The sequence below is a fragment of the Podarcis muralis genome, chromosome 3, assembly GCF_964188315.1.
Source record: "Podarcis muralis chromosome 3, rPodMur119.hap1.1, whole genome shotgun sequence".
In the NCBI taxonomy this organism is placed as follows: domain Eukaryota; kingdom Metazoa; phylum Chordata; class Lepidosauria; order Squamata; family Lacertidae; genus Podarcis; species Podarcis muralis.
The window spans coordinates 66,527,643-66,552,868 of record NC_135657.1 but is presented as its reverse complement, the minus strand read 5'-3'; the positions used below and the strand labels follow the sequence as shown (position 1 = coordinate 66,552,868).

General features: G+C 43.0%; 2 protein-coding genes across 2 annotated transcripts in view; one reads left to right on the top strand and one right to left on the bottom strand.

The window, feature by feature from the left end:
- Positions 1 to 196: 196 nt before the first annotated feature.
- SERINC1 (serine incorporator 1) lies at positions 197 to 10,724 on the bottom strand. Its single transcript, XM_028723294.2, has 10 exons — positions 10,524 to 10,724; positions 8,442 to 8,603; positions 7,723 to 7,883; positions 6,259 to 6,338; positions 5,328 to 5,465; positions 4,650 to 4,819; positions 4,092 to 4,182; positions 3,248 to 3,389; positions 2,925 to 3,155; positions 197 to 2,680 (listed from the first exon to the last, which is right to left on the bottom strand). The coding sequence occupies exons 1-10, from the start codon at positions 10,560 to 10,562 to the stop codon at positions 2,542 to 2,544; spliced, it is 1,353 nt and encodes a 450-aa protein (XP_028579127.1). The 5' UTR covers positions 10,563 to 10,724; the 3' UTR covers positions 197 to 2,541.
- A 13,829-nt stretch (positions 10,725 to 24,553) lies between these two features.
- PKIB (cAMP-dependent protein kinase inhibitor beta) overlaps positions 24,554 to 25,226 on the top strand; it is a 38,901-nt gene continuing 38,228 nt past the window's right edge. The window contains exon 1 of the mRNA XM_028723295.2: positions 24,554 to 24,910. The gene's annotated coding sequence lies outside the window, so the exon portion shown is untranslated. The remainder of the gene's footprint in view (positions 24,911 to 25,226) is intronic.

The window sequence follows — 25,226 nt, the reverse complement described above, 5'->3', positions numbered from 1 at the left end:
AAGAGTATCCACTACTTGCTTCACCCCATAGGCACAAATGCTGTTGAATGGGTTGGGGGTTTTCTGTGAATGTGTTCTTTGTTAAAGGGGATTTTCAGTAGCAGGCTAGAGGAAGTATATTCAGTACTATGAAAATGTATGGCCTATAGCCACATTGGATAAAAAATCAAAAGAAGACTAGGAAGACCTAAACAGCCATTTTTTCTGAATGTTTACTAAGTTATAGCATACACACAAAATGACTTTAATATTAAAGCTACCTTGAAATTGCATTCATGTTGAGCCTAAGTCAGCCATTAAATATATATAAGTATTTTTTAATAGAAATTCACCACTGATACTCAGTAATGCACAACAGTGCTGCTACAGCTGAAACTGTTCTGTCAGCTGTGCAATCCTTAAGGAAAAGCAAACCAGAACTGTACCTTCCCATTCAAGCAGCAAAGCACAGTATTTGAAGATTTCCAACAAACAAACTATGCAAAACACCTAATAGTTTCTGTGTTATGTAGACTTAGGATTTTCCAGGTACAAATCCACTGCCGGCAATGGACACACAAAAGATAATACCTTTGACACAAAAATCAATGACATCTGTGAAGAGATCAGCTATTAAAATGCAAGTGTGCTTTAACTAAAAATGAGTATTGGTATACATCAATTTATCCAGGAAAGCATTTTTAGAAAGATACAGAACTTGATTTACAAACTAAGCTCAATTATACCCAGTCAAGGAACAGATGGAGCCAGTATATTTTTTTAAAAAGTAACTTTTTAAAAAGCTATAAAAATAACAGCAGTACCTGAAGTCTACCTCATCAGCGTGAAATATACTATACTACAGCTACCAGCAGTGGGGGACAGCAATCCATTTCACTCCTTAATTTCAATTTAATGAGCGCTAGTCCTAAATACCTTCCAAGCATTGATTAGTTTTTTTTAAAAAAAGACTTATCTTGGTATCAAATGGTTACAAAAATGAAAAGCCTAGAGCATGCATTAATACTTCACTGCACTTCACTTTAAAAAACAAATCTGGTCAAAATGGCAACTATTTTTGATACCCCATGCACATTTTAAATAATTTCAAGTACAACCTTAAACATTTACTCCTGTTCACATTCTTTAAAAGAGGCCTTGTACTTACTCAAACCTGCAAGTACAAAAACCAGTCCTACAGAATTGTAACTGCTGTTTTCTTAAATGCTCACACCAGCCCTAGTGAGAGCTGGGGACCTTTGTCGTTTAAAGTGTGGAAGGGGGGGAACCCTCCACAAATTGATTAAAATGGCAACTGAATCACAGGTACATTCTTTCCCTTCCTACTAACCCCACTCCTTGCTCTGCTCTATCATCAGCTAAGGCTCATTAGAGTTGACATTCCTGTGCTCCTGCTCATCTGATGTTTGTTCAACAAACAAAAGATCATACCTCCTACAGATCAGCTATGATCTAAAGGTAACCTAGACTTAACACACACCTGATATGCGATTCTCATTCAGCATCAGACTCTCCTAGGCAACCATCCATCCATGCTTCAGCTGAGGTAATACAGTATCCTCCAAAGGCTTACAACCATTACTGTCTCTCCTATCTGTCATAGCCATATTTTTCTCATCTTTTCTGGGCAAATCTCACAGTTGTGAAAGATTATAATTCCTTGCTAGACCAAAGTTGATATTTTAATAACTAGAAAACTGCTGTGTAGCAATTATTAAACTGCAATAAAGGCCAGTAAGATTGTCATAGATAGCCCTAGCTTCTAACACTCTTCATGGTTCCCCATCTGATTATAACTGCAAATATCTGACTTTCAACCCCGTCCTATCTACATGCACTGAAAAATACTGTTTTAATGCACCTTTGACTGTACATGATCTAGGAATTCTTCAGTAAGCAGTAGGGCTGAGCCAAATATTTGTGGGGTTTGAAACACATGGAACTGTTGTTCTCACATCTAGTTTGACCCTAAATCCCTCTCCAGGTACTAGTTAGGGGAAAGAAAATATACAGAAGGGAGCAGTGGGAAAGATCACACTAGCTCTGCCCAACATTGCCTTTTTCATCACTTTCCAACTGGTGATATTGTGAAGCAGAGAGCTGTTTGTATCTGTGGAGGCTCCCAAATGGAAAACCAAGGTTCTCACCCACAGAAGCAGAGAGTCTCCATGGATGCAAAAGTCTCCCTGCTTCACACGGTCACCATTTACAAATTGTAAAAGTGACAAAAATAGCAGGGTGGTGGTGCTAGAATCTTCATCACTACTCTACCCACCATATGTGATTACTTTCCCCCAACATTGGAAGAGGGCTCAGTATTAATCATTAATATGTACTATTATCATCATCAAGCTCAACTAGAAAACAGTCACTGAAATAGCAAGTGAACATGATTTAAAAGTATAACCATGCAGAAGACATGATAAAACTATTCAGACGATACATACACGTATTATTTACAAATTACATCTCAATGTTGAATACTGTTAGCTTCAAATTAGCAACAAAATAAAGCAAGAGCTTTCAGATGAGACACTTGGCTTAGTCAAATTCACGGTTTGTTAGAACAAGTGGAGCCACCAGAGTCCACACGTAGAGGACTATGCCAATCCAGCTGGAAGAGATCTTCACCCAGACAGATGGCCACTTACTGGTCATTGATGCAGAGGCAGGGTCAGGGCTGAGAAAGAGGAGAGATAAAGTGTTAGCCGACTCATTTGTGGAACAGAATAACTACTTTTCTCTTGATCATCACTTATGTTCTTAAAATTGAAAAAATTATGTAAGAATAAAATTCACTGTCACCGATGCTAAGTGGGAGAGGAGATTATGAATCCAACATTTGCCTCTCTGCCTACTTCCACCCCTACAGGTGATCAGCACTGATAATGTCAATGAAATGTAGTCCTGCAAGATCCACATACCTGTACCAGTTGGTTAGGGTCATCATGATGTAAAGCGAAGCAAGAAAAAGCATGAAGTGAAAGAATGAATAACTGTAAGTAACTCCATCTCTCTCATTATCAACAGCACGATGCAAATCATCTCCTTCATCAAGAGAGCCTTCACTCCTGGGAAGTCCATCTTCTATCAGTGTTGACTCATCACTGGTTAATGTCAGTTTATTTACCTGACTATTATTGGATGTCCGAATGCTGCAGTTAAAAAGTAGTTAGTGTCACTAGATGTCCTTTAAAAAAAAAAAATAACTGAAAATTGGAAAAGGTTTTCCAAAAGTTCTGCTCACCTTGAGTACAGAACACACATTAAGAACAGGATGAGGCCTACAATTCCTTGGGCATCCCACCAATGGACAAACTGACCCTTACTTGGAGTGCTTGTGGAATTATAGCCAATTATGTTCAGCAAGCTTGGATTGCATTGTCTGTCTAGATCAGTAAAGACACAAAAAACTGAAAGTCGGATTATTCTACACAAAACAATTATTTCTCACAGAAGCAATGTCCAACATAATAATAAACACTAGGTGCTAGCCTTTTACACGGCTCGAAACTGTTTTTGAGCTGTTTGTTGTGTAGCTTTCCAACTGCAATGAAATACAGCTATGGCCTTTCCATACAAAGGATATGGGATTAACAGTGCTTTCTTTGAGCACTGTACTAGCAACATCCCCATGCAATAGAAGGACACTGGCTAGTCTTGCTACTGTGTGGTGAGAGAGCAAGTGTTCAGAACAGTGTTAGAAACTGATATATGAAAGCTAGGAGATAAATGGCACCTTAAACCTAGGTCATGGGCACTGCAACGGAGTGTCTAGGTGCACTTTTTTTAATAAAAAGAATACAAAGCTGAAAATGAATGAGCCGCCCGCCCTACAAGAAGTCTTTTGTATACCAAAACTGCAATCCTAATCATGCTTTAGATAACCACAGATTCTCTAACAATCAATTTATAGCATTCTACCTTGCACTCTGAAATACTTTTTGTTTAACAGTTTTTTGTCCCTTCAAAGCTTCAAAAGTTTTAAATCATCCAAAGTAGGTGTGACAGCAATAAACAACAGAGTTCTGCCAGAGTCACTTCTGGATCATAACAATAACAACAACAACAACAACATGAAATCTCCTTACCTGGCTCATTGGTCATTGCAGCCCAGGTTAGATACATTGTATAAACGGTGATCACAGATGATTGTAACAACCCAGATCTCGGTTGTGATTCCTATATGCAAACAGAAAGCAAAACAATACAGATAACTGCATATTGTGCTGATTTTTCTTATGTGATCACAACTCAGCACAGGGAGGGAGAGTAGGAAATGAATGAATCGAGAGCAGAGGAAACCAACTCTCCATTTACTTATCCCCCCCCCCACTCCCCTGCGCAAAGCTGTAATTACAGGCTTACCAGACTTCGGGGAAGGTGGTGTGACGGCTCTGGCAATATCCCAGAGCCCTTGTGCCTCCTTCCCAAAGCTGGGTAAGCAGTCCTTCACCTTGTGAGGTGCTGGGAGCAGTTCCAGGGTTTCCTGGATTTATATGCTTTTGCATGTATGCAGAGACTACCACACCCCCAGAACCAAATGCTTGCATAAGATGTGAATTAACTATATGTAGAAATTTGACAAACGGCTGATGTATTAGCCAGATTCTTATGAAAACAAATATCCACTTAATGTAACCTCATACCTGGATTTTAGGCAGAATTGACATTACAGATGCTCCAATGCACAGCAACATATTGACACTGATAAATGCCTTATTTTCAGAACAGCCATCGGGCAGAGTATAATAGACATAAAAGAGGACAATTGCCACCAGAGACAGAAGATAGTTTAATGCTGTGGCAGACAGCAAAGCTGTGAAGAAGCAAACAAAACTGGATTCAGGTTTTATTAGTACTTTTGAAGGAGGCTCACTAGAGCAGTGATGAAAAATAAATCCTATGGTACACTGTTGGATAAGAAAAGTGATCTGCTGGATTAACTTCAGTAGGCAGACTAAACTACTATTGCCTCTAGAAGATCTGGAAAAACTGAATCAATCCTCAGTAATTATAGTTGTTACTACAGCTGCATCAAGTCAGGCACAACTTTCTCCTCTTCTGACCCCATGTAATCAATATCATTATTATGCTTCTGGAAACACCAATTCCCTCTTAACCATGGTATGTTGGGGATGGGAGGGATTCAGACTCTCAGTTCCGCCCATGCACAAAAACACACCCTTTCTTGGTCAGCAACTAGCGAGTGAAGAGCAACATCAAAGAGTTCTGAGCTCATGACTCCTACAACTGAAATTTGAGCACTGCATGTCCCAATTTTAATAAACAAACCCTGTGATGCTGACCAACAAACCACTACATACCTGCATACCAGCATCTTGAGTTTCCTTCTTCCATCTTTTCGACCCAAGATTCATTCCAAGAGTGGGCAAAATCAATAAGTAAAACCAGCTGGATAAGAATGAAGCAGAAAGCACCAGCCATGCCTACATAAAACCACACTAGGAAGAAAAATAATTAATATATTAATTTTAATAAATAATTTTTCTGTTTGAATTGTTAGCATGCATTGAGTGATTCAGAGTCATCAGGGTAAAATTTACTCGTAAAATAAACTCTTAAAGAGTTTGACAATTAAAAAATAAACAAGGCTATGTCCCCAGGTATCTTATAATCTAAAACCAACAGTGAGGAAAGCACAAGGATTTAAGAGATAAATATGAGTCTGTGACTATACATACATAAAACTAGATTCTTTGGGAATGAGAATTAAGGGATTATGCTGAAGTAAGGAACCTCCAGCCTGCAGGCCAGATTTAGCTCAATTTGGCCCACAAAACTGTTTTCCCTAAACCATGGCCACCTGACATCATACATGATATCAGGTATGAGGCAGGTACAGACAGCACTGGATTAGCTGTGTAACTAGCATGGGGAACTCAATTGGACAGCTGATTGCTGAGGAATGCAGATTTGCCAGTCCTAAACTGGCAATACCCCTTGTGCTATGGTTTCCAAATGCCCGACAATCAGCTGGCTGTTGGGCACTTGAGAATCGCTGCTCAAGGGACACTGACAGGTAGTTGGGACCACCCATCTGTCAAAAGTTGGCAAACTGAGGTAGGGACTGATCTGACCTGTCAGGCCAGAAAGGTCATGCCAAAGACCTACGCATCTTCTCCAGTGTGACAAATCAGAACATTAAGATCTGTTAAATAAGAACTCAGTATCACATTGAAAGCTATTGGAAACAGTTTCTGTGCAAAATATACATGACTTTCAACACAATCATACCTGTTGTAAAGGGTCCTTCTGGAATAAAAAATGCTCCAACTGTAATTGCAACAGCTGTGATGAATTTAAAGAACCAGAATCTGAAATATCACCAAAGAACCATCAAAGTTAGGGTATCAGCAGTATTTTTAAAATCTGTACTTTACATAATATACTGTATGTAATATTACATATGATCTCTTCACTGACCTGAAGCAACAGCCTTCAGGTTTTGTTATTTATATACCTTGTGCAGGAAACACAAGACTACAATTTATCTCTCTCTCTCTATCTATCTATCTATGAATGAATTTATATACCACCCTATACCCAGAGGTCTCAGGGCGGTTCACAGAATAAAACCAAAATATAAAACCAAAATACATAATCAAAATAAAAACAACAATCCAATAACCACCACCACCCCAAAAAAACCCCCACATTTCAAAAGGACATAGGATGTCAATCAAAGCAACCAAAGGCCTGGTTAAAAAGGAACATTTTTGCCTGGGGCCTAAAGGTGTATAATGAAGGCACCAGGTGAACTTCCCTGGGGAGAGCATTCCGCAGATGGGGAGCCGCTGCAGAGAAGGCCCTTTCTCGTGTTGCCATCCTCCAGACTTCTCAAGGAGGCACACAAAGGAGGGCCTCAGAAGATGATAGGTTCATATGAAAAGAGACAGCCCTTGAGGTATTGCAGTCCTGAGCCGGTTAAGGCATTATAGGTCAAAACTCGGAAACTACCGTATTTTTCCGTGTATAACACGCCCCCATGTATAAGATGACCCTTTTTTTGGACCGCAACAAAAGGGGGGGGGGATTGACCAAAGTTGTTGTGCTTGGGGGGGAGGGAGATTGTCCACAGTTGCTGAGCTTTTGGGGGGGGGGGTCAACACTGCCAATCGCTCTACAGCCTGCGCGCCAATCAAAATTGTACACATTGCTGCAGCAAACAATCGTCTGCACACACACCGCCAAAAGCCCACCTGCACACTCAGCACAACAACAGAAGATTGCACACACACCTCGATGATGCCGAAAATAGCACGCACCATTGCCAAAGCTGCAAACAATCATCAGCAAGCCTTGCCACAGCAACCTATCACATGCCCAATCGCCACTGCAAATTTCATGCTGTCTGATGACAACAAACGCCCATCCCCCCCCTGCTATCCGTGTATAAGACGACCTGCTATTTTTGCATATTATTTCATAGGAAAAAATATTGTCTTAAACACAGAAAAATATGGTAATCAGTAGCCAGTGCAGTTGGACCAGGATCATCGTAATATTCTCAAACCATCTTGCATGAGCAACCTGGCCAATGAATTCTGCACCAGCTGAAGCTTCCAAACCGTCTTCAGAGGCAGTCCTATGTATAATGCATTGCAGTAATCTAACCCTGAGGTTACAAGAGCATAGACAACAATATTTAGGCTATCCCTGTCCAGATAGAGGCATAGCTGGGCCATCATTTCTTCTTACCCATTGTGTATTGCTGCCCTTGGATCACTGCTGCTCTTCACTTTGATCATCATTAAGGAGAACAGGAGAAAGAACATGGCCATACCAAAGCACACCCGATATACTGCTTTATAGCCTACTAGAACATCACAATTCACTTGGCCATCACAAAATCCAGGAATCTGTAATGAACAACATAAAATATATTAACATATGTCAATGAAGAACCCAAACTTTTTGTTTTGTTAGGAGCCGACTATGACAGGATTAATTTAACATCTCTTCATTACTTGAAATTTGTACAGGTCTAAGGTTCTCACAAGCCAATGTTAAACTGAAGATTTAAATACATAATATATATATTTAAATACATAAAATATACATAAAATATAGTCCCCTGGTGTTTTCAAAAGCCACATACATACATGTATGTATACTCCTGGTCTGAAATAATAGCTAACTAATACAGGAAGAAGGCAAGGTTTTACAGACAACCATTATGCTAAATGTTAAAATACTTCAATGAAAGGCAGTCATAATGAGAGAACTGCTCCATAGTTAGGCCTTAGCCTATGTAAACAAAACACTAAATAACATTCTAGAATAAAAGGAGGCGCGGATACGAAGGTGCTCTCTAGAGCAAGCAATGCTTCTGAAACGTAAGAAAATACAGGTCAATCCCAAACTACCGTAGCAGTGCCACAATAATTCTACCATAGTTGTCTCAAGAGTAAACTGACCTTCTTCAGCTGTTCTTCCATTCCTGGAATTAACATCACACATGCAACGCCCACTCCAAGGAGCAAGAACAGAGCATATATCACCCTTGTTATAGTGGAGTTATTTCCACTGGGGCAGCACCGGCACAGCAGACATGGGGCACTGCCACACAAACATGGTATCTGATGAAAGAAAGGGAGGAGTATGAGGACAAAATAAAAAGTTATGCTCAGTTAATTACGTGGTTAAAATGTTTAACTACTGGTTCTGATGTCATAATATTTAAGGATCACACTCCTACTAATGTAATAGTTGTAATCTCATATTCTGTATTACGTTTTCCGGTATACCCATTACTGCAAAGGCCATGGCTTTGATAGTAAAATGTGTGCAGATATGAGCAGTAGGTCCTTGGGCTCTTGATTCAGTGCTATAACACTAATAGAAGCATGAACAAGTCCTGCAAAAAAGCAAAGGTGATGTTGCAATGCTGCTTCTCAGATGGCTCTGTGATTGCCCCATGTACAGCCAAGACAGTCAACAGACTGTTTACAAAAGTTATTAGTTATGCTTACCAGGGCAAATAGTGATGTATACCATAGCCAAGAAAAAGTATATGACTTACAGGTTAGTGGAGATTTGTTTTTACTTTATGCCTGAATCAAAGATATATTCTGAATTACACACTTTACTTCAATATCCTCAGAGGTGTAGGGAAAAATATAGGACAAGCTCTTACTCTAACTTCCAGCACATTAGGAGGAATGCACAACAGTTAAATCAGCAAAAGTTTAAGCAACATTCTATCAAGTTGCCCAGTCTGACCATTGTAACTTTCCACTCTGCCTTTATTATTCCATAGCAGGAATTTATCCCAGGGAACAGGAAAAAAATCCACAAATTTCAGTCTAACAAAACAATATTATGAATTTCTACTACGGCCCAAGATATTGTGTTGTTTTTCCTCAAAAAGTCCACATTTTCTCTAGACTGATTTGATTCTCTCTTACACACCTACAGATGATCCTACTTTAATGCAGGGTTTGTCAAAAGGAGGTAGAAGCCACACTTTCACTCATAATTTTCAGTTCGGTAATCCCACATATACTCCTAGCATGGTGACTTAACATACACTGCAGTATAAGATGGTACAAACATTTGCCAGATGCCTTGGAACAATAAACGATTAGAGATGACGAAACCCCACCACACACACAAACACCTTTCACATTGCAACTTCAGAACCCCTTTATAGAGACATTCCTAAAAATGGCCTTAGTAAGCTATCCACAGAGGAGGAAAGCCTGAGGACTGGATAGAAGATGATGCTGGGGGGTGGGAGCAACTACCTAGATAGCAAACTGCCCTCCAGGAAACAAGCGAGGAACTGTCAAATTTCAAAGGGCCTGTGTTTAAAGAGGCAACATCACCAACCCAGTGACGGATTTACGTATAAACAATCTGTAGCTTAGGGCCCCACTCTCTTGGGGGGCCCCAAAAAATTAAAGGAAAAAACACACCAGATGTAGATTTCCAAAATATAAGATAAAAAAAACTAAAATAACATAAAACCTACATACAGCAACAGTGTTTTGTGTTGCGTAGGCTCCTATGATGTAAGTAATGGGTCCCGCCTGCTAGCCTGCTCCCTAAAATATCACATATAAAGGGCCCCATTACCTTCAGTAGCTTAGGGCCTCATCAAACCTAAATCCGGCCCTGCACCAACCCATTGCTTTCCATTACTAAGGGTTTTTAATTTGGGGTGCATTGTCATTTTGCCATAGCACCTGCAAGGTGCAGACAACAGGGTCGAGACGTTAACGCGCCTCCTCCGTCAGTTCTAGGGCGTTGGCAAACGAAATCATATTATATATGATTTAAACAAAGGGGACGCATCACGGCCAGGGAGGGGCCGCCTCGCCGCAGAGAAAGGACAGCGCGCGGAGATGCATGGGGGGGGGCGCAGTAAGAGAGCCCGCTCACTGCGCCTGCGCCTCTGGAACTGCTGCTGCTGCTGAATAGCCGCCCCCGCCCCCGTGACTCCCTAACCCAGCGAAGTGGGGCCCCGAAGGAGGAGGCCGCGGTTCCGGCCACATTACCCAGCTCGCCATGGAGCAGAGGCCCAAGACAGCCCCCATCTTCTTCTTCCTCCTTTTCTTCTTCTTCTCCTCGCGGCGGTTGAGTTGCGCGGCAGCCCTTTAAAGATGGAGCCAGCAGCAGCACCGAGCGGCGAGGGCTTGTTTACTCTCCAGCCTGTCTCGCTCACTAACCACGAGCTTTGACAGGCAGCGGCGCGTCACTTCCGGGCTGAAGGAGGAAGAGCCGCCACTGGCCACCTCCCCCCTCAGCGCGCAGGATTTAGTAGGGTAGACTCGCGCAGGCATCTGACTTCTGAGTTACCTTAAAAGTATTTTATGTTATGCTGTTTGGTTTGGTTTTTGCGGCAAAACAGTACGGGGAAAATCCAGGGTTTAAACGTAGGTGTGACTGGGCAGCAATGTTTCCTGTCCCCATTCGCTAAATGTAGCTTTAATGTATTGTAGCTTTAATCTTTTGTTAGAAGCCGCCCAGAGTGGCTGGGGAGACCCAGCCAGATGGGCGGGGTATAAATAATAAATTATTATTTTTATTTTATTTTAATAACCTAACCTCAACAGAGGGACGTGGGTGGCGCTGTGGGTTAAACCACAGAGCCTAGGACTTGCCAATCAGAAGGTCGGCGGTTTGAATCCCTGCGACGGGGTGAGCTCCCGCTGCTCGGTCCCAGCTCCTGCCAAGCTAGCAGTTCGAAAGCACGTCAAAGTGCAAGTAGATAAATAGGTACCACTCCGGCGGGAAGGTAAACGGCGTTTCTGCACTGCTCTGGTTCACCAGAAGCGGCTTAGTCATGCTGGCCACATGACCCCGAAGCTGTACACCGGCTCCCTCGGCCAATAAAGTGAGATGAGCGCCACAACCTCAGAGTCGGCCACGACTGGACCTAATGGTCAGGGGTCCCTTTACCTTTTAACCTCAATAGACAGAATCCAGCTCCTCCATCTCAGAAACAATCATGCAGCATGTGGTTATGATAGCTGGAGGGCTGTCCAAATTATTGCAGTTTTGAAAGTTTGAGTCCACTATTTTGGTGATATCTAAAGATAAACCAGAATCTGCTCCTTGACCTTAGGAACCATCATGCCAGTTTTGGCTACCATATCTTAAGCAGTGTCCAGTTCAATGCAGTTTTCTAAAGGTGCAGTTCATCATTTTGTTTCAACATTGCAACCAGGAATATACAAACATAGACAAAAACCTGCCCCATTACCTCAGGAATGACCATGCCAAAATTGGTTAAGATCTCTTAGGAGGTGTCCCAATGTGTATGAACAAATAATCAAAATATATGATGGAGAACCTGTGTTGTATTTATGGTGTTCTGTTATTTTCCCGCTATTGTTTATTGTTTGCAGGCCACTTGTGGCATTTATCTGAAAACTCTTGCATGTGTAGTACATGATAATAATAATTTATTTATACCCCACCCATCTAGCTGAGTTTCCCCAGCCACTCTGGGTGGCTCCCAATCGAGTGTTTAAAACAATACAGCATTAAATATTTAAAACTTCCCTAAACAGGGTTGCCTTCAGGTATCTTTTAAAAATAGGATAGCTGCTTATTTCCTTGACAACTGATGGGAGGGTGTTCCACAGGGCGGGCGCCACTACCGAGAAGGCCCTCTGTCTGGTTCTCTGTAACCTCACTTCTCGCAATGAGGGAACCGCCAGATGGCCCTCCTTCAGGTATACAAATGCATTCTAGTAGCATTAAGCAAAACGTTTGGAAGTCCATGTCACCTGACATGAATACAGGAGCGGGGAACACATTTCTTGGAGGAAATTGTAATGTTTTTCATGCCTCTCAGTTTTCCCTGAAAATGTTTCCCGCCTCCCCTGCTACTTCCTCCACTGGATTTATTTCTAGAGGCCAACTGAGAAAGATGACACCCTAGCTGTGGATGGGGAGGGGGGGATCAATAGCTATGGAAATGATAACCCCCTGATTCTTCAGCTCCCTTCATGCCATTATGAGGCAACTGCAGGGCTGAAAACCATTGTCCCCTCAAAACATGTATTTCTGCCCTAACTCCTAGAGGTCAGTCTAAGCCAAGAAATGGATGAGCCCTTCAATGATGACCAGCTCCTAAAATGTACACCCTCCCTAGGCTAAAGCAGATTGTGTTTTCCCCACTCAGGGATGTCAATTTGAAAAGTGTCATCTAACTAGCATTACCACCATTACCCAGAATGTATTTGTGTACCGAATATCTCCCTAGATGGCATTTATTTATATATAAGCTGCACGTACAGCAGCATCAGTACAGATGATGGCCGATATTTTCAGCAGGGCAATCATTTCCATGACAACAACTGTCTGTGGCTTTCCAAAGGAAGAAATGGATTCTAGACTTAGGCTACAATCCTCTACCCTTTCCTATTGAAGTCAATTAGACGTACTTGTGATGAGTCATGCAAAGGATTGTGCTGTCAGTAAACAAATGTTCCTTTTAAAATGCAAGTGAAGCCAGAAGTTCTTAGTTTAAACAAGATCAAACACTGTACGTTTAATTCTGACCTTGAAATACATACAATATACAGGGAGCAGCCTGTTTAAAGAAATAGCCTTGAGATGGGGTAAGAGCTTTCGGATTACTGTGCTAGAAAGTACATTCCGTTGTTCTCTGAGTGCTGAACTGCTTGGAAGAACACACAGTTGTACAAAATGTAAAAGACTCAAATAAAACAGTGTGTCAAGTGTTCCTTTGGTAGCTGTGTCAGGACTCCCAGCAATGTGTCACAAAAGAGCCCAGCATCCTACTGTGAAGTTATTGCAAGACTTAAAGCACAATCCTAATTTTGATTATCATTCCTAAAATAAAAACCCTTGTGTGATGTGTCTTGGGTTCCTTGACACTGTCTTTTCTCCTCTTCCTTACTTGCCGTATGTGGGGAACGCTAATGTAAATGAGTTTCGCTGCTTGCCTGGACAAGGTCAGGGGAGGCCTGGGTTGTTGCTGGTAGTACTGCCACTACTAACAACTAGGAAACTACTGCAACCTTTTCCATACCCCATCCTAGTGGTGCTGCTGCTGCTCCAGCCTCTCTTACACACCACCACTACATGTTTGCAAAATGTGCACAGTGGCAAGCCTTTCTTAACTATATTGGGCAGGGTTCAATCCTGATTGCAACCCGTTACCATAGTGGAAGGAAGGAACACTGAGATTTGAATGTAGCAAAAAGTCAAGCCTGCTTATTTTCTACAAACGGGTATATTTCACCTCCCTAATCTTTTGCAACAATTCGTTCACCTGGAATTTTACCAATGACAAATCAGGCTGGACTGCTATTGAATGCTATCTTGGGAAATATATTTAAAAACCCAACATTGTCAATTGGGTGACAAAATGTGTTGTGCCTTAAAGTGGGTGTACTTCTTTTGATGCTCAATTATTGTCAGTGGCTTAGTAGCCATTGTGCTATTGCTAGTTGGATACTTCTACTACTCATTTACCCCAAGAAAGAATCTAGCAACTTTCCTGTGATTACACGTCCCAAGCGATACATTGTATCTTCTATACAAACAAAATCTTTATTTGACAAAGGCATGTAACCTAAAAATAGTCTGTGGAATCTGGGTATTTTTGGCCGTGGCTTAAAAGGTCAAAGTGAAACCAAGACAGTTTAATTCTAAATGGCCTTGAAGCTTTGCTCCTGATATCAAAGCTGAGCTTATACACAGATATCAAGTCCAGATGGTACTTAAATTAATCTGGCTTCTGGATACTTTCCCTGCCTTACCATCTTAAAGTAAAAGTGTTTCCAAATTCTGTGCATGCCAGTTACTGACAACATGAGCAGCATTTGCACATTTCAAATTAAGCCAATAGGCAGGTCTTTTGGCTTCTGTAAACTTTTCCTAGCTCCAAAAGCTGTTTGCCATGATATATATATGCAGAGTAGAAGATAAAGGCCATTAGCTGATCAGATCTTTGCACTGTGACCATTATATTTTTTCTGTTTTTTAAGGAAGCATCTGATCTGTAGAAAATGCAACTTGAAAAAAGAGACAATGCATGTATTTTTGTAAACTAATAAAAAAATTATATTTATATTTATATTTATATTTATATTTATATTTATATTTATATTTATATTTATATTTATATTTATATTTATATTTATATTTATATTTATATTTATATTTATATTTATAAAATGCATGTTTATTTAAATGCTGAAAACTGATTGTGGCGATCACACAGGGTCCCTGGACGTTTGACAGTCTATTGATCCCTGTGCCACCACTGTGATTGCTTCCCCGCTGCCACCAACCCGTTTCTCTCAGGTACACACGGAGTCCAGACAGTTGTTAACATTAAACCCAATAAACAAGTTTATTTGATAAGCGTTAACAAGTTTATGGTTTCAGATAATTTTTCTTGTCAGTTTCTTAATCTTAGTTTCTTTACCAGCCTATACCATCCTAATAACTTCTAACTGATTATCCCAACTATCTGACTCCTCTTAACAGATTCTCTCACGCTCTCAGGTAAAACTATCCCAACCCACAGACTTATCCTCCCTCTCTCTTCTCTAACACCCGACTACACGAACTCTAACTTTAACTCCTCCCCTTGGATTCCCACTTGCCAATCACTTCACACTCATTTAACCCTTTCCTTATGACCCAGCATGATGTCACCTAGGAGGGCAAACGCCACACTGATCAATTCCAGATTTCTCCTTAGAATATGAGTTTATTTATATAGAAAATTTATCTCCTACTTTTCCATTGCGTGATAACCTTTGAGGTCTTTTCCAGTTCTATGATCCCAAAGAAGGTTTACGATAGATTGAAATAACACACACACACACATGTTCAGATCTGAAACCTACATAGCCTGGCCGTCCTTATCCTCCTGACATGATGGATGTGCCACAGAGTGCTTCCTTTCAACTCCACTGTCTCCGGCTGGGTGCTCTTTCTGACAGGGTGGGGCAAGCAAACTCCCTGCAGCTCCTTCTCCTTTCTGGCTGATGGATGGGGCCAGGCTGGTCCTGCACTCACTGTGTTCTTCTTCCTGCAACCTCTCAGTGACACTTTGGCTCCAGGGTTTATTCTAATGTGCAGTTAGACACATTTTGTGCAGGATCCAAAAAAAGAAAAAATAGTTTGCGGTGTGAAATGTGCACTTGGGCATATGGGATTTAACAAGAAGCTAAGTAATTTATTGAAAAAAGAAAAGAAATAGATGAGCAAAGAAAAAAAGAAATGGAAAATGAAGATGAATCCTGGCTCCTTTCAAATCTGCACGACCTTAATAGTACATGATGGGGCTAATTACTTGACTAGTCAAAGGCATTTATTACCTCACATTGAACTCTACTTACACAGTATATGTAGGTTTTTGATCGCTACACACCAGCACAAAAGAAACAGATTACACGATTGTGCCATGGTGCTTCATCTCACATTATGCTGAGCACATTAAGATTTCTTTTGTTTTGAGAAGGCGTGGGAGCTCAGCTTCATAGTTATGCTTTGTAGGTTAAGGAATTTAGATAATTTATTCCCCCCAATAATTGGGGGATCCCTTTACTTCCCCCATTCTTTTCAAGGCACATCTCTCTTTCTTGCTCCCTCACTGCCTTTTTTATTATTTTCCCAAACTTTCTTTTTCTGTTACGCTTCTTTTGTTACCCTTCCTATCTATTTCTCTATTAATTCTTATTTTCTCTTCCCTCTTTCATTTTTGTTCTTTTGGTTAGAATAATTCTCAGGGTGGGCAGAGTGATGGCTATGTGTGCACAGCAGGGAGGAAAGTGTATAAATAAACCCTGCTTGGGACCAGAATGAGTTTCCCTTCAGCTCGCATCTGACTCACAGATCAGAGATCTGAGACTGGACTTCCACAGCTCCAGGCTTTCATGATCTAACCACCCCAGCCGACGGTTTCTCAGCACACCTCCACGCTCCTCGCATGGTTTGTGAGCGCCTCAGTGTGCAACACAATAGCTGGTTCATAAAAGTGCATGTGTTCTTCCTTCTCCTCAGAGACGTACCTGGCTGTGATGTGTTTTGGTAGCACTGTGCAAAGCACTTTGCAAGCCCTGGACTCAGCACTTCCTGAACTGGTCAAGAGACGACAGCTCCATGAAAGGAAAACCCCAGATTTTCAAAAGCAAGTAGGCAAACCTCCACCGATAATCATCTTCTGCTGGAGGCTGGGCTTGGAACCCACAAGCGAAAGTCAGAAATGTGTTGTCTCAGCAAGAAGGTGGTGCCATTTGAGGCCCTGTGGAGGCAACATCAATACTGCACTTGACCACACCTCCTGGTGAAGCTGTGCTTCCTCAAAGGGCCCTTTGCTCAGTGCTGCCAGGGCTGACATCCCTAAGGTGATGGAGATGTTACTGGTCCTTATAGTCTGAGGAAGGTGGGAGAGCTATGTCCTCAGGTCAGGAGGTGTTTGGGACTGGCTGGATGTAGAGAAGTGGGAGGCAGCAGCTGGGGAGTGCCCAAGAGAAGAAGGTTCAGAGCCAGGGGGTTAGTGGTGGAACAATGAGTGGTCAGAGAGAGAAGGGGGAGCAGACTGGGGGGAGGAGGTGTCAGAAGCTGGAGAGGTAACAGGGCTTAGTGAGCAGGGAGAGGTTGTGGCAGAGAGCAGTCCAGAATCAGAGGCAGAAGCATAGGCTGGAGAGGAGGTGGGCCAAGAGGCAAGAGATCAGGGAGACTGCTGAAGAAGCCTGGAGGTTCTTGTTATGTACTGAAGTTCTCACCCTGGGCCAGCAGGGGGTTACTGTAGATAGTTATGCAAATGAAGGATCAAAAGTGACGTTCAGTGATTGGATAGTTTGTATGCAAATGAAGGATCGAAAGTGACGTTCAGTGATTGGATAGTTCTAGAAAGTTGCAACAGTTACGTTGTTCTGGAGCTCTATATAAGCAGGCTGACTGAGCTCCTCAGTTCAGTTCTGTTCTGGCCTTTGAATAAACAAGAGCTGTTTGAAGAATCGCTGTATCATCTGATATGTTCGCCCACAACTTAACAGTTCTCTCCCTTCCTGCTGTGGCCTGGGGGAGAGATGCCTGGAGAACCTCATTTGGCTCCAGGCCTGAGGTTCCCAACCCCTGCTGTAAGAGGTGGGAGATGCACTCTCACTCGGACCACCTTGAATGTTCAGTGCAAAGTGAGAATGATAGCATTGCTGGGATGGTGGGCCTGTTGCCAACTCTTGGACCCTGAAGAAGGAAAAATGACATGCTGCAAAGTCACATCCAAAATATACCAACCACAACGGGGAGGGGGGAGAGGAAAGCACTATGAAAAATTAACTGAGGATCACATATTTCTTCAAATTCTAATGTGAAAATACTATTAATTTCAAGAAAATGCCATTAAAACCACCCTGGCACTTCCCTTTCTTGCCACCCTATGGACTTGTTTCAGATCTTTATGATTCTAGATGTACAGCACAACCTAATGCCTGCATACTCCTAAATTCTATTATGTCTAATGGGGCTTTCTCCCTAGTGTATGCATGCTTTGGATTCTGCTCTGATTAAGGCCTATCACCAGCCTTTTAGAAAGCAAATCTTTGTTTGCAGCTAGCACCACTGAGAATTCTTGAATATAGTCTCCAACCATTAGTTATCAAGAGTCACATCACAACCACTTAGATTCTCTGCTTTCCAGTTGCAGTCTGCACAGTTATTTCATTAACCTTGGACCAATATATTTATACCTGCAAGGCACAGAGGAAATTATGCACTTCATTTCCTAAGAGCATCTTGCCAGTATTAGTGAGGAATCTGTTAAATCAATGCAGAGATAGCAAATCATGATAAATGACCTGAAATAAAAACTGTGATCATTTATTCATTTGACACAAGTCTGTAGGAAAGAGTTGGCTGTAGCTATTTGTAAAGCATGCATTCTTGAGGAAAAATTGAACTTCTCACCCCTGTTACACACTGAGTTTGGGAGTGGCAAGGAACACAGTAGTGAACTTTTAAAAAAACAACCTTGCTGTGTATGCCACATCGGTCAAGTTAGAAACACACAACTAAGGAATATTTTCTTTGCAAAAGAGAGGTGCAAGGGCATGGGTAGGCAAATTAAGGCCCGGGAGCCAGATCCGGCCCAATCACCTTCTAAATCTGCCCACAGATGGTCTGGGAATCAGCATGTTTTTACATGAGTAGAATGTGTCCTTTTATTTAAGATGCATCTCTGGGTTATTTGTGGGGCATAGGAATTCGTTCTTTTTTTCTCTCTCTTCAAAATATAGTCCGGCCCCCCACAAGGTCTGAGGGACAGTGGACCGGCCCCCTGCTGAAAAAGTTTGCTGACCCCTGTGCAAGGGTATTGGGATATCAGGATAACAATCAGATCAAAGTGACCTCCATGGGGCGCAGACCTGGGCAGTGTGAATAGAGGTCCTGGGCTGCCCAGATGCCAAGACTCCCCTCTCAGTATCAGTGATGTGGTCCAAAGGAAAGCAGAGCAATACATTTGGCACTCGCTTGGCTGCAGGAGTTGCCAGAAGGCCCCATTTTAGGGACTCCACTCTGGATCTGTGTAGGGTTTACTCCCTAGCCTTTCCTTCTCCCAAAGATCTCCTGCATGGCAGTGAGTACAGATTACTCACAAAGCCCTTCTCACAAATGAGTATAGCCACAAGGCAGTGGAAGTTTAGGACCAGAGTTCTCCTTCTCTTAGATGGGCTACCTTCCCAGGTTGATGAGCCCCATCTGCCCCCACTTCCCTTCTTGACTGTTGGACCCACTATTGGTCTCATCCACTCAATCTGCCAGAGCCTGTCTTCACATGGAGGGGAAGTCCCTAACTCACCTTGGGCTTGAGACCCAATGGCTATCCTCCTTTCTCCTTATTAAATAAAGAACAAAAATATCTACAGTTAATATTTCCATTGCATTTTTTAGGTGGACCACTTAAAGCCAGTGCTGAAATCGAAGGTCACTCAGATTTCATATTTTCACACCTTTGAGAAAATCACCATGGACCATGCGAACATTTCACAGTAAAATCCACATTTTGAGGTGACACATTCAAACCATGGTCCCATTCTATAGTAACTTGTATCGTTCATATGTACAATTTCCAAAATGTTGCCTTCTATCTGTTCCAGCACTTGTTGTATATCTACTGTTTTTGACACCACACTTTAATTTGCATTTGAAAAAGGGTGAAGGCCCTACAGTTTTGCTTTTCAATCCTTAAAAATGCCTTTTATAATGCTGAAGAGTTTCAGCCATGTAACAGCTGAGCAATGATAACAGCTTATAGTATCATATTGTCTTATGTCTCACACATATTACCAAATACCCCAGGAGATGCATAGCTGGCAATCGTACACATTTATTTAATTGACTCTGACTTTTAATGAACTTTTACTCAACAGATTTGATAAGAGGTTCATGAATATATTTAAAATTATAATTCAAATTATATGGTACTTTTCTTATTCGCAAGAAGAATCAAGCAATATGCAGCCATTTTTAATAGTATACTCAACTTGCAGAACTGCACTTTTAGCTAATTAATCCCAGTTGGTTTTACATTCATCAGAATTCAATAGGATAGAAATAATAAGGGCAAAAAACCCACCCACCTTATGATCTCTTTACTTTGTCGGTATGATTGAGCTGAGCTGATGATTATATTAATTATCAAAGAATCTGTTTTGCTCTTCATCACAGGCATCATTTAAAATGCATGTCTTTATCTCTAATTGTGCTTCCAAATGGCTCTGTAATTGCTTGTTCACTGTTGGGAGCATGTTTGCATGTGGATGCGGGCACACTGGGGAAATGACTCCTACCTCCTGGCCCCTGGTCATCCAACTCAAGCCTTGCATATTCACTAACACCCAGGCCCTGATCTAGCACACAGAGTAATCTTGTGCATGTTTATTCAGATAGAAACCTCATTGTGTTCAATGTTGTTTACTCCCAGGTGGGTGTGCATAGGACTGTAGCCAAACTGTAGGCAAATTAGGGCCTAAGACGTTTGAGGTGGTACGTAGACGGCATCAGTTTTCATGGACTTAACTGCATTCACCTTGCAAACTATAGTTGTCTCCCTTTTCCTACAATACTGTACTTTAGACCACTGAGCTCTGGTCCCTCCTTTTAGCTGTACTGCTCCTTTTCCCTTTTCAACCTGTGTTTAACATGCTGATCTGATCACTTATTTGTTCTGCCCTTCTTTTAAAAAAGGGCAACGCTTTTAATATTAAAAATGCTCCTAAAAGAGGAGAGTGGCTTTGTGACTGATACAATGGACAGCCGATCAGCACTATGCAAATCTATATTCTGTTGCAGAAAAAGAGAGAGAGAAACAGGTTCTTCTGAGCTTTCACTAGGGGAAGAGATTGCGTGTGTGCAGGCCCAGGCAGGCAGGCAAAGGTGGGCAGCCAGGTGGCATCTCTGGCCCCGGATGCCAGGGAGCTGCTGGACTTATGCTGTCATGCCAAGAACTCCCTGTGCCTCCCTATCACTAATGCCTGATGGCAGTGCTTCTCCCTTTAACATGAATTCTTATCAGGGCTGGGCAGCTGGATCAGGGAGCTCCTATTTTAAGTTCCCCCAATGCCTCTTAGTGCAGCTCCAGGCCATTGGTGGAAATTCTAATGGCTGCTTTCAGAACACTGCTGCTACCCACCAGAGTGGTAGGCAGCAATGTTAGAAAAGACACATCAGAGGGCACCTTGCCAGCACCCCTCCCAAATCTTGAACCAGACTTATTACAGTGATGCAAATAAAATGCACTGAACAAAGACGAGATGGAAAAAAGAACAAAAAAGGGCAGACACACTTTGAATGGAGAGCCAGCTGTAGGATGACAAGAACATTATGATAACTAGCTATTTGCAGCCACTCATAACTTCTGAAAGCTTTCCTTCCTACCCTGTCCCTGTTAATATATATATATACATATTATGTTTCTCTCTCTGTCTCTCTAAGCAGCTTCTGATAATGTTGCTTCTTTCTGGAAATGCTTCTTGTAATCCTGGTTTCTGACTGCTCATATATTTCTTTGCAAAAACTGCAGATCAGACACAAGCTGGGATGAATGTATGGAAATTAGCTAGTCAAGGAGAATCTTGGCAAGGGCATTAACAAATCTGAAGTGGGGGTGGGACATCAAGGAGGCTGAAAGCTTGTCTCCAGGAGCTTGCTGAATGTGTGTGTGTGTGTGTGTGTGTGTGTGTGTGTATTCATCATTTTGCAAATGAATCATTAATTAGAATGAGGTAAACCAGGCAAAAGAGGGGGTGATTAAGTTTGTTAAATGTGGCTGTGTAATTTTTTTGTGATGTTGACAACATTCAGAATTACCTGTTTCAGAATACCAGTGCATCCACCTCGCAGTGCTTAGCTGTATGGTGAACCAAGCTCTCCTTCTCCAAAAGTTGCTATCTAGCTCAAAATGGAAGATACGTTTCAGTGCATGCTTGATCAGTATTCACAAGGACATGTGCAAAAGTGTTTTTTGACATTAAAGCCCATACTGCTGCTGAAACTACAGTTCATGGTAATCAATTAGCACTGACCAGGTTGCTCAGCCAAGCAACTTTCCTCTGTTTCTGGTTGATGTCCTTGGTTGTTTATTGCAAATGTAGTATTTGAGTGTTGTCCCACCCTGACTCATCCAGGTCTAAAAGCCTGTCATTCCCAGGTGTGTTTGGTTTAATTTCTCTAGGTGGGCTGATGTTGGGAACAGCCATTCCCAGGGGGCAACAGAATAAGGTGCATGCCCATGACACCATTAATACGCATGTGCCAATCTTATGAAGAAGTAAAATACTCTTGGAGAACAGCCAGGTTTTCCCAAACACTTACCAAGAAAGCTTGTACTGTAATTCCTAAACAGATTCAGAAATGCGATGAAGGCAACTCACCATTTCTTTTTATTTTAAAGTGCCCTTGTTTATTTACAGCTTCATAATGCTGATCCTTTTTGTGCTCCGAACCTTCCATTAATACAGTGGTTTTCCGTGGCACCCTGGGATGCCTTGAATGGTGGTCAGGGGTGCAGCGAGCAACACTGGTCTCGACACTGTCCTCCTTCCCTTCCCTTCCTCCTCTGATGCCTTCTCACATCTCCCAAAGGCTTGTACACCTGTTAGTTGCAGCAGCCCTGGCTACAAGCTCAGCAGGTGAATGGTGCCTCTGGGGCTGGTATGGGGCTGCTGGTTGCCATGAGCTGAGGTGGCCTCGGAGTAAGCAAGCAATCGGGTGATGGAACCTAGCCAGCCAATCCACCAACCCTTGCTGTTTAGAATGGACAGACAAGTCCCAGGCTCCTGTGGGGCAGTTTGAGTAGGCGCCTCTCTTGGGGGGAGGGGGCAGGTCAGAGACCAGGGGTGGCAGCAACAACTGCCTGGAGGAATCCCAAGGAGAGGGGAGAGGAGAGGAGGCTGAGGAAACACTCCACAAGGGCTCGAAAAAGGGTGAGAAGCTGCCAGCTCTGCATGCAAGGGTTCCTGAGCCCCACAGGAGTGCCACAGAAAGAATGTAGTTGGTCAAGGGAGCCATGGACTCAAAAAGGTTGAAAACCTCTGCATTAATATGTGGAGACAAAGGTGTGGAAGGAGGAAGAAGCTAATTTGGGGAGTGTGTATTTGAACAGATGCTTGAATAAAGGAAATGTAATCTCTTCCTCTTAGAGCTGTCAACTTTGTTTAGCTGGCTCTGCTCTTCTCCCTGCTGCTGTTAGCCTAACACCCAGAGCTGCTAGATCAAAGCAGAAATCCTTCCATGATCCTGGTTTCTTTACAAATTAAGGGCGTGATGATCCTATGCAGTCACTGAGATTTACTTTTCAGGGAGAAATGAGACAAGCTGCAGCTTGGCTGCAGGTAAAGTACTTTAGAATGCATGGACTCTGCCTGGGTAGCTGACACCCAGCGGCATTTATTCTGCCTCCTAGGAGTGTTTGCTCTTTGCCTTCGCTTATGTTCTGCTTGTGCATTTATAATAAAGCAAATATTACAAGTCTCCAGTACTCTCTACTCCAAATGATATTAAGGCTGCAATCTCACACCCACCTAGGGGGAAGGAATCCTATTGAGCTCAGTGTTGCTTACTTTTGGTAAATATAGAATTGCAGAATCATAGCATTGCAGAGTTGGAAGGGACCCCTGTTTAAATTAAACTCACATGGTTTAAATAAAAACCAACATAGTATTTTATTGTACGGTATAGCATTTTAATCCAACTACTTATAAAAACTGGAAGTGGCAAGACCTATCTTTAAACAACTGCTCTTCATTCCCACTCATGCAAGAGCAAATGCCTCTTTATCTAAGATGAAGATTTGCATCATCTAAATATACGTACAAACTTACAAAATCTAAAAAGCTCCAGAGGAAAAGGTGGGATATATATAAATATAGCAACAAACTTTTAAACTTGTTGACTTGCCCCCTTCATTTCTTTTGTTCTACTCATATGAAAATCTAATTAAGGGGAATACATCCAACCCTACTACCCTGGTAGGCATGCCTGCTCGAGTCCTATTGATTCATTGGGACTTACTCTCAGGTAACTGCGTCTATGATTGCAGCCTAACTGGGGACGGAGTGAAAGTCCTCATCGGGACTTGACCTGTTCCCTATTAGCAGAGCTGTCGCCGCTATGGGAAGAAATCCTGCGGGCAAATTATGCCCTGATCTTTGAACCATTAATTGCACGCGTGCTTTCAAGTACATGCACTTCCACGAACACTGACGGAGCCTCCCACTGATCCAACCCCTCTCATTGGACATCAGCAGCTCCTCTCCTATCACAGCGCCAAGGATTTGACACGATCGAGCAGCGCGCTGTAAATCTCCTTCGATCCCTTGCTCGATCCCGCCTACAAACCAACCGGGATTTATTAATCTTCTCGACAGTTTGCGCGGTGGGGGGAGAGAGGGGGGTGGGAAGAAGAAGAAAAGGAGAAAACCGGGATCCAAACAAAACGCAAGAGGGCAAGAAACCTCTGGATCGCTTTGCCCCTTGCGTCAGGAGAGCCGGATCCTTGGGGTTTTACGGCGGCCGAGCTGGGAGCCGGGAGCGGAAGGCAGGGCTGCCGTCCCTTCCCTTCTGGGGACCGGTAGGAAGGATTTCATAGGATCTTCCCCTGCCGAAACCGCAGCGAGCGCCGCGCGAGTTCCCGCCTCCTGCCTTCGCTCATTCATTCCCGCCGCCGCCGCCAGCAGCTGCTGCTCCATTATGAGCGGCTCCTTCCTGGTTCCTCGTTGCCAGACGCGCGACTTGGACGGCGAGCCTGAGGCGGCGGGAGCCGGGAAGAGGAGGCGGCAGCAGCAGCAGCAGCAGCAGCAGCAGCAGGAGAAGCCCTCCTTCCCCGCGCCCGGCGCCTCTCGGGGCTCCTGCGCCGCGTAAAGAAGGAAACCCAAACAACCCGCGACGGGTAAGGACGGGTCGCCGCGAGGGGCTGCTGGGCTCAAAGTTTCCGCCGCGGTCCGGGAGCTTTGGGTCTGTCCCCACCCCACCCCCCAAACACCTCCGTCCCCTCACGATCAGCAGTCGAGCTTATGCAATAGAGCCAGTCTTGTCCCAGGAGAAAATGGAAGCGCCCTCGGGATTTCTCGCGCTTTTGGCTCCCTAAAGCGCGTCAGCCAAAGGGTCGGCGCGTCTGGTTCGAGCCCACCCGGGGATGGCAGGGGGTTGGACTAGATGATCCTCGGGGGCGCCGTCCAACTCTACGATGCTTTGATTCTAAGCCC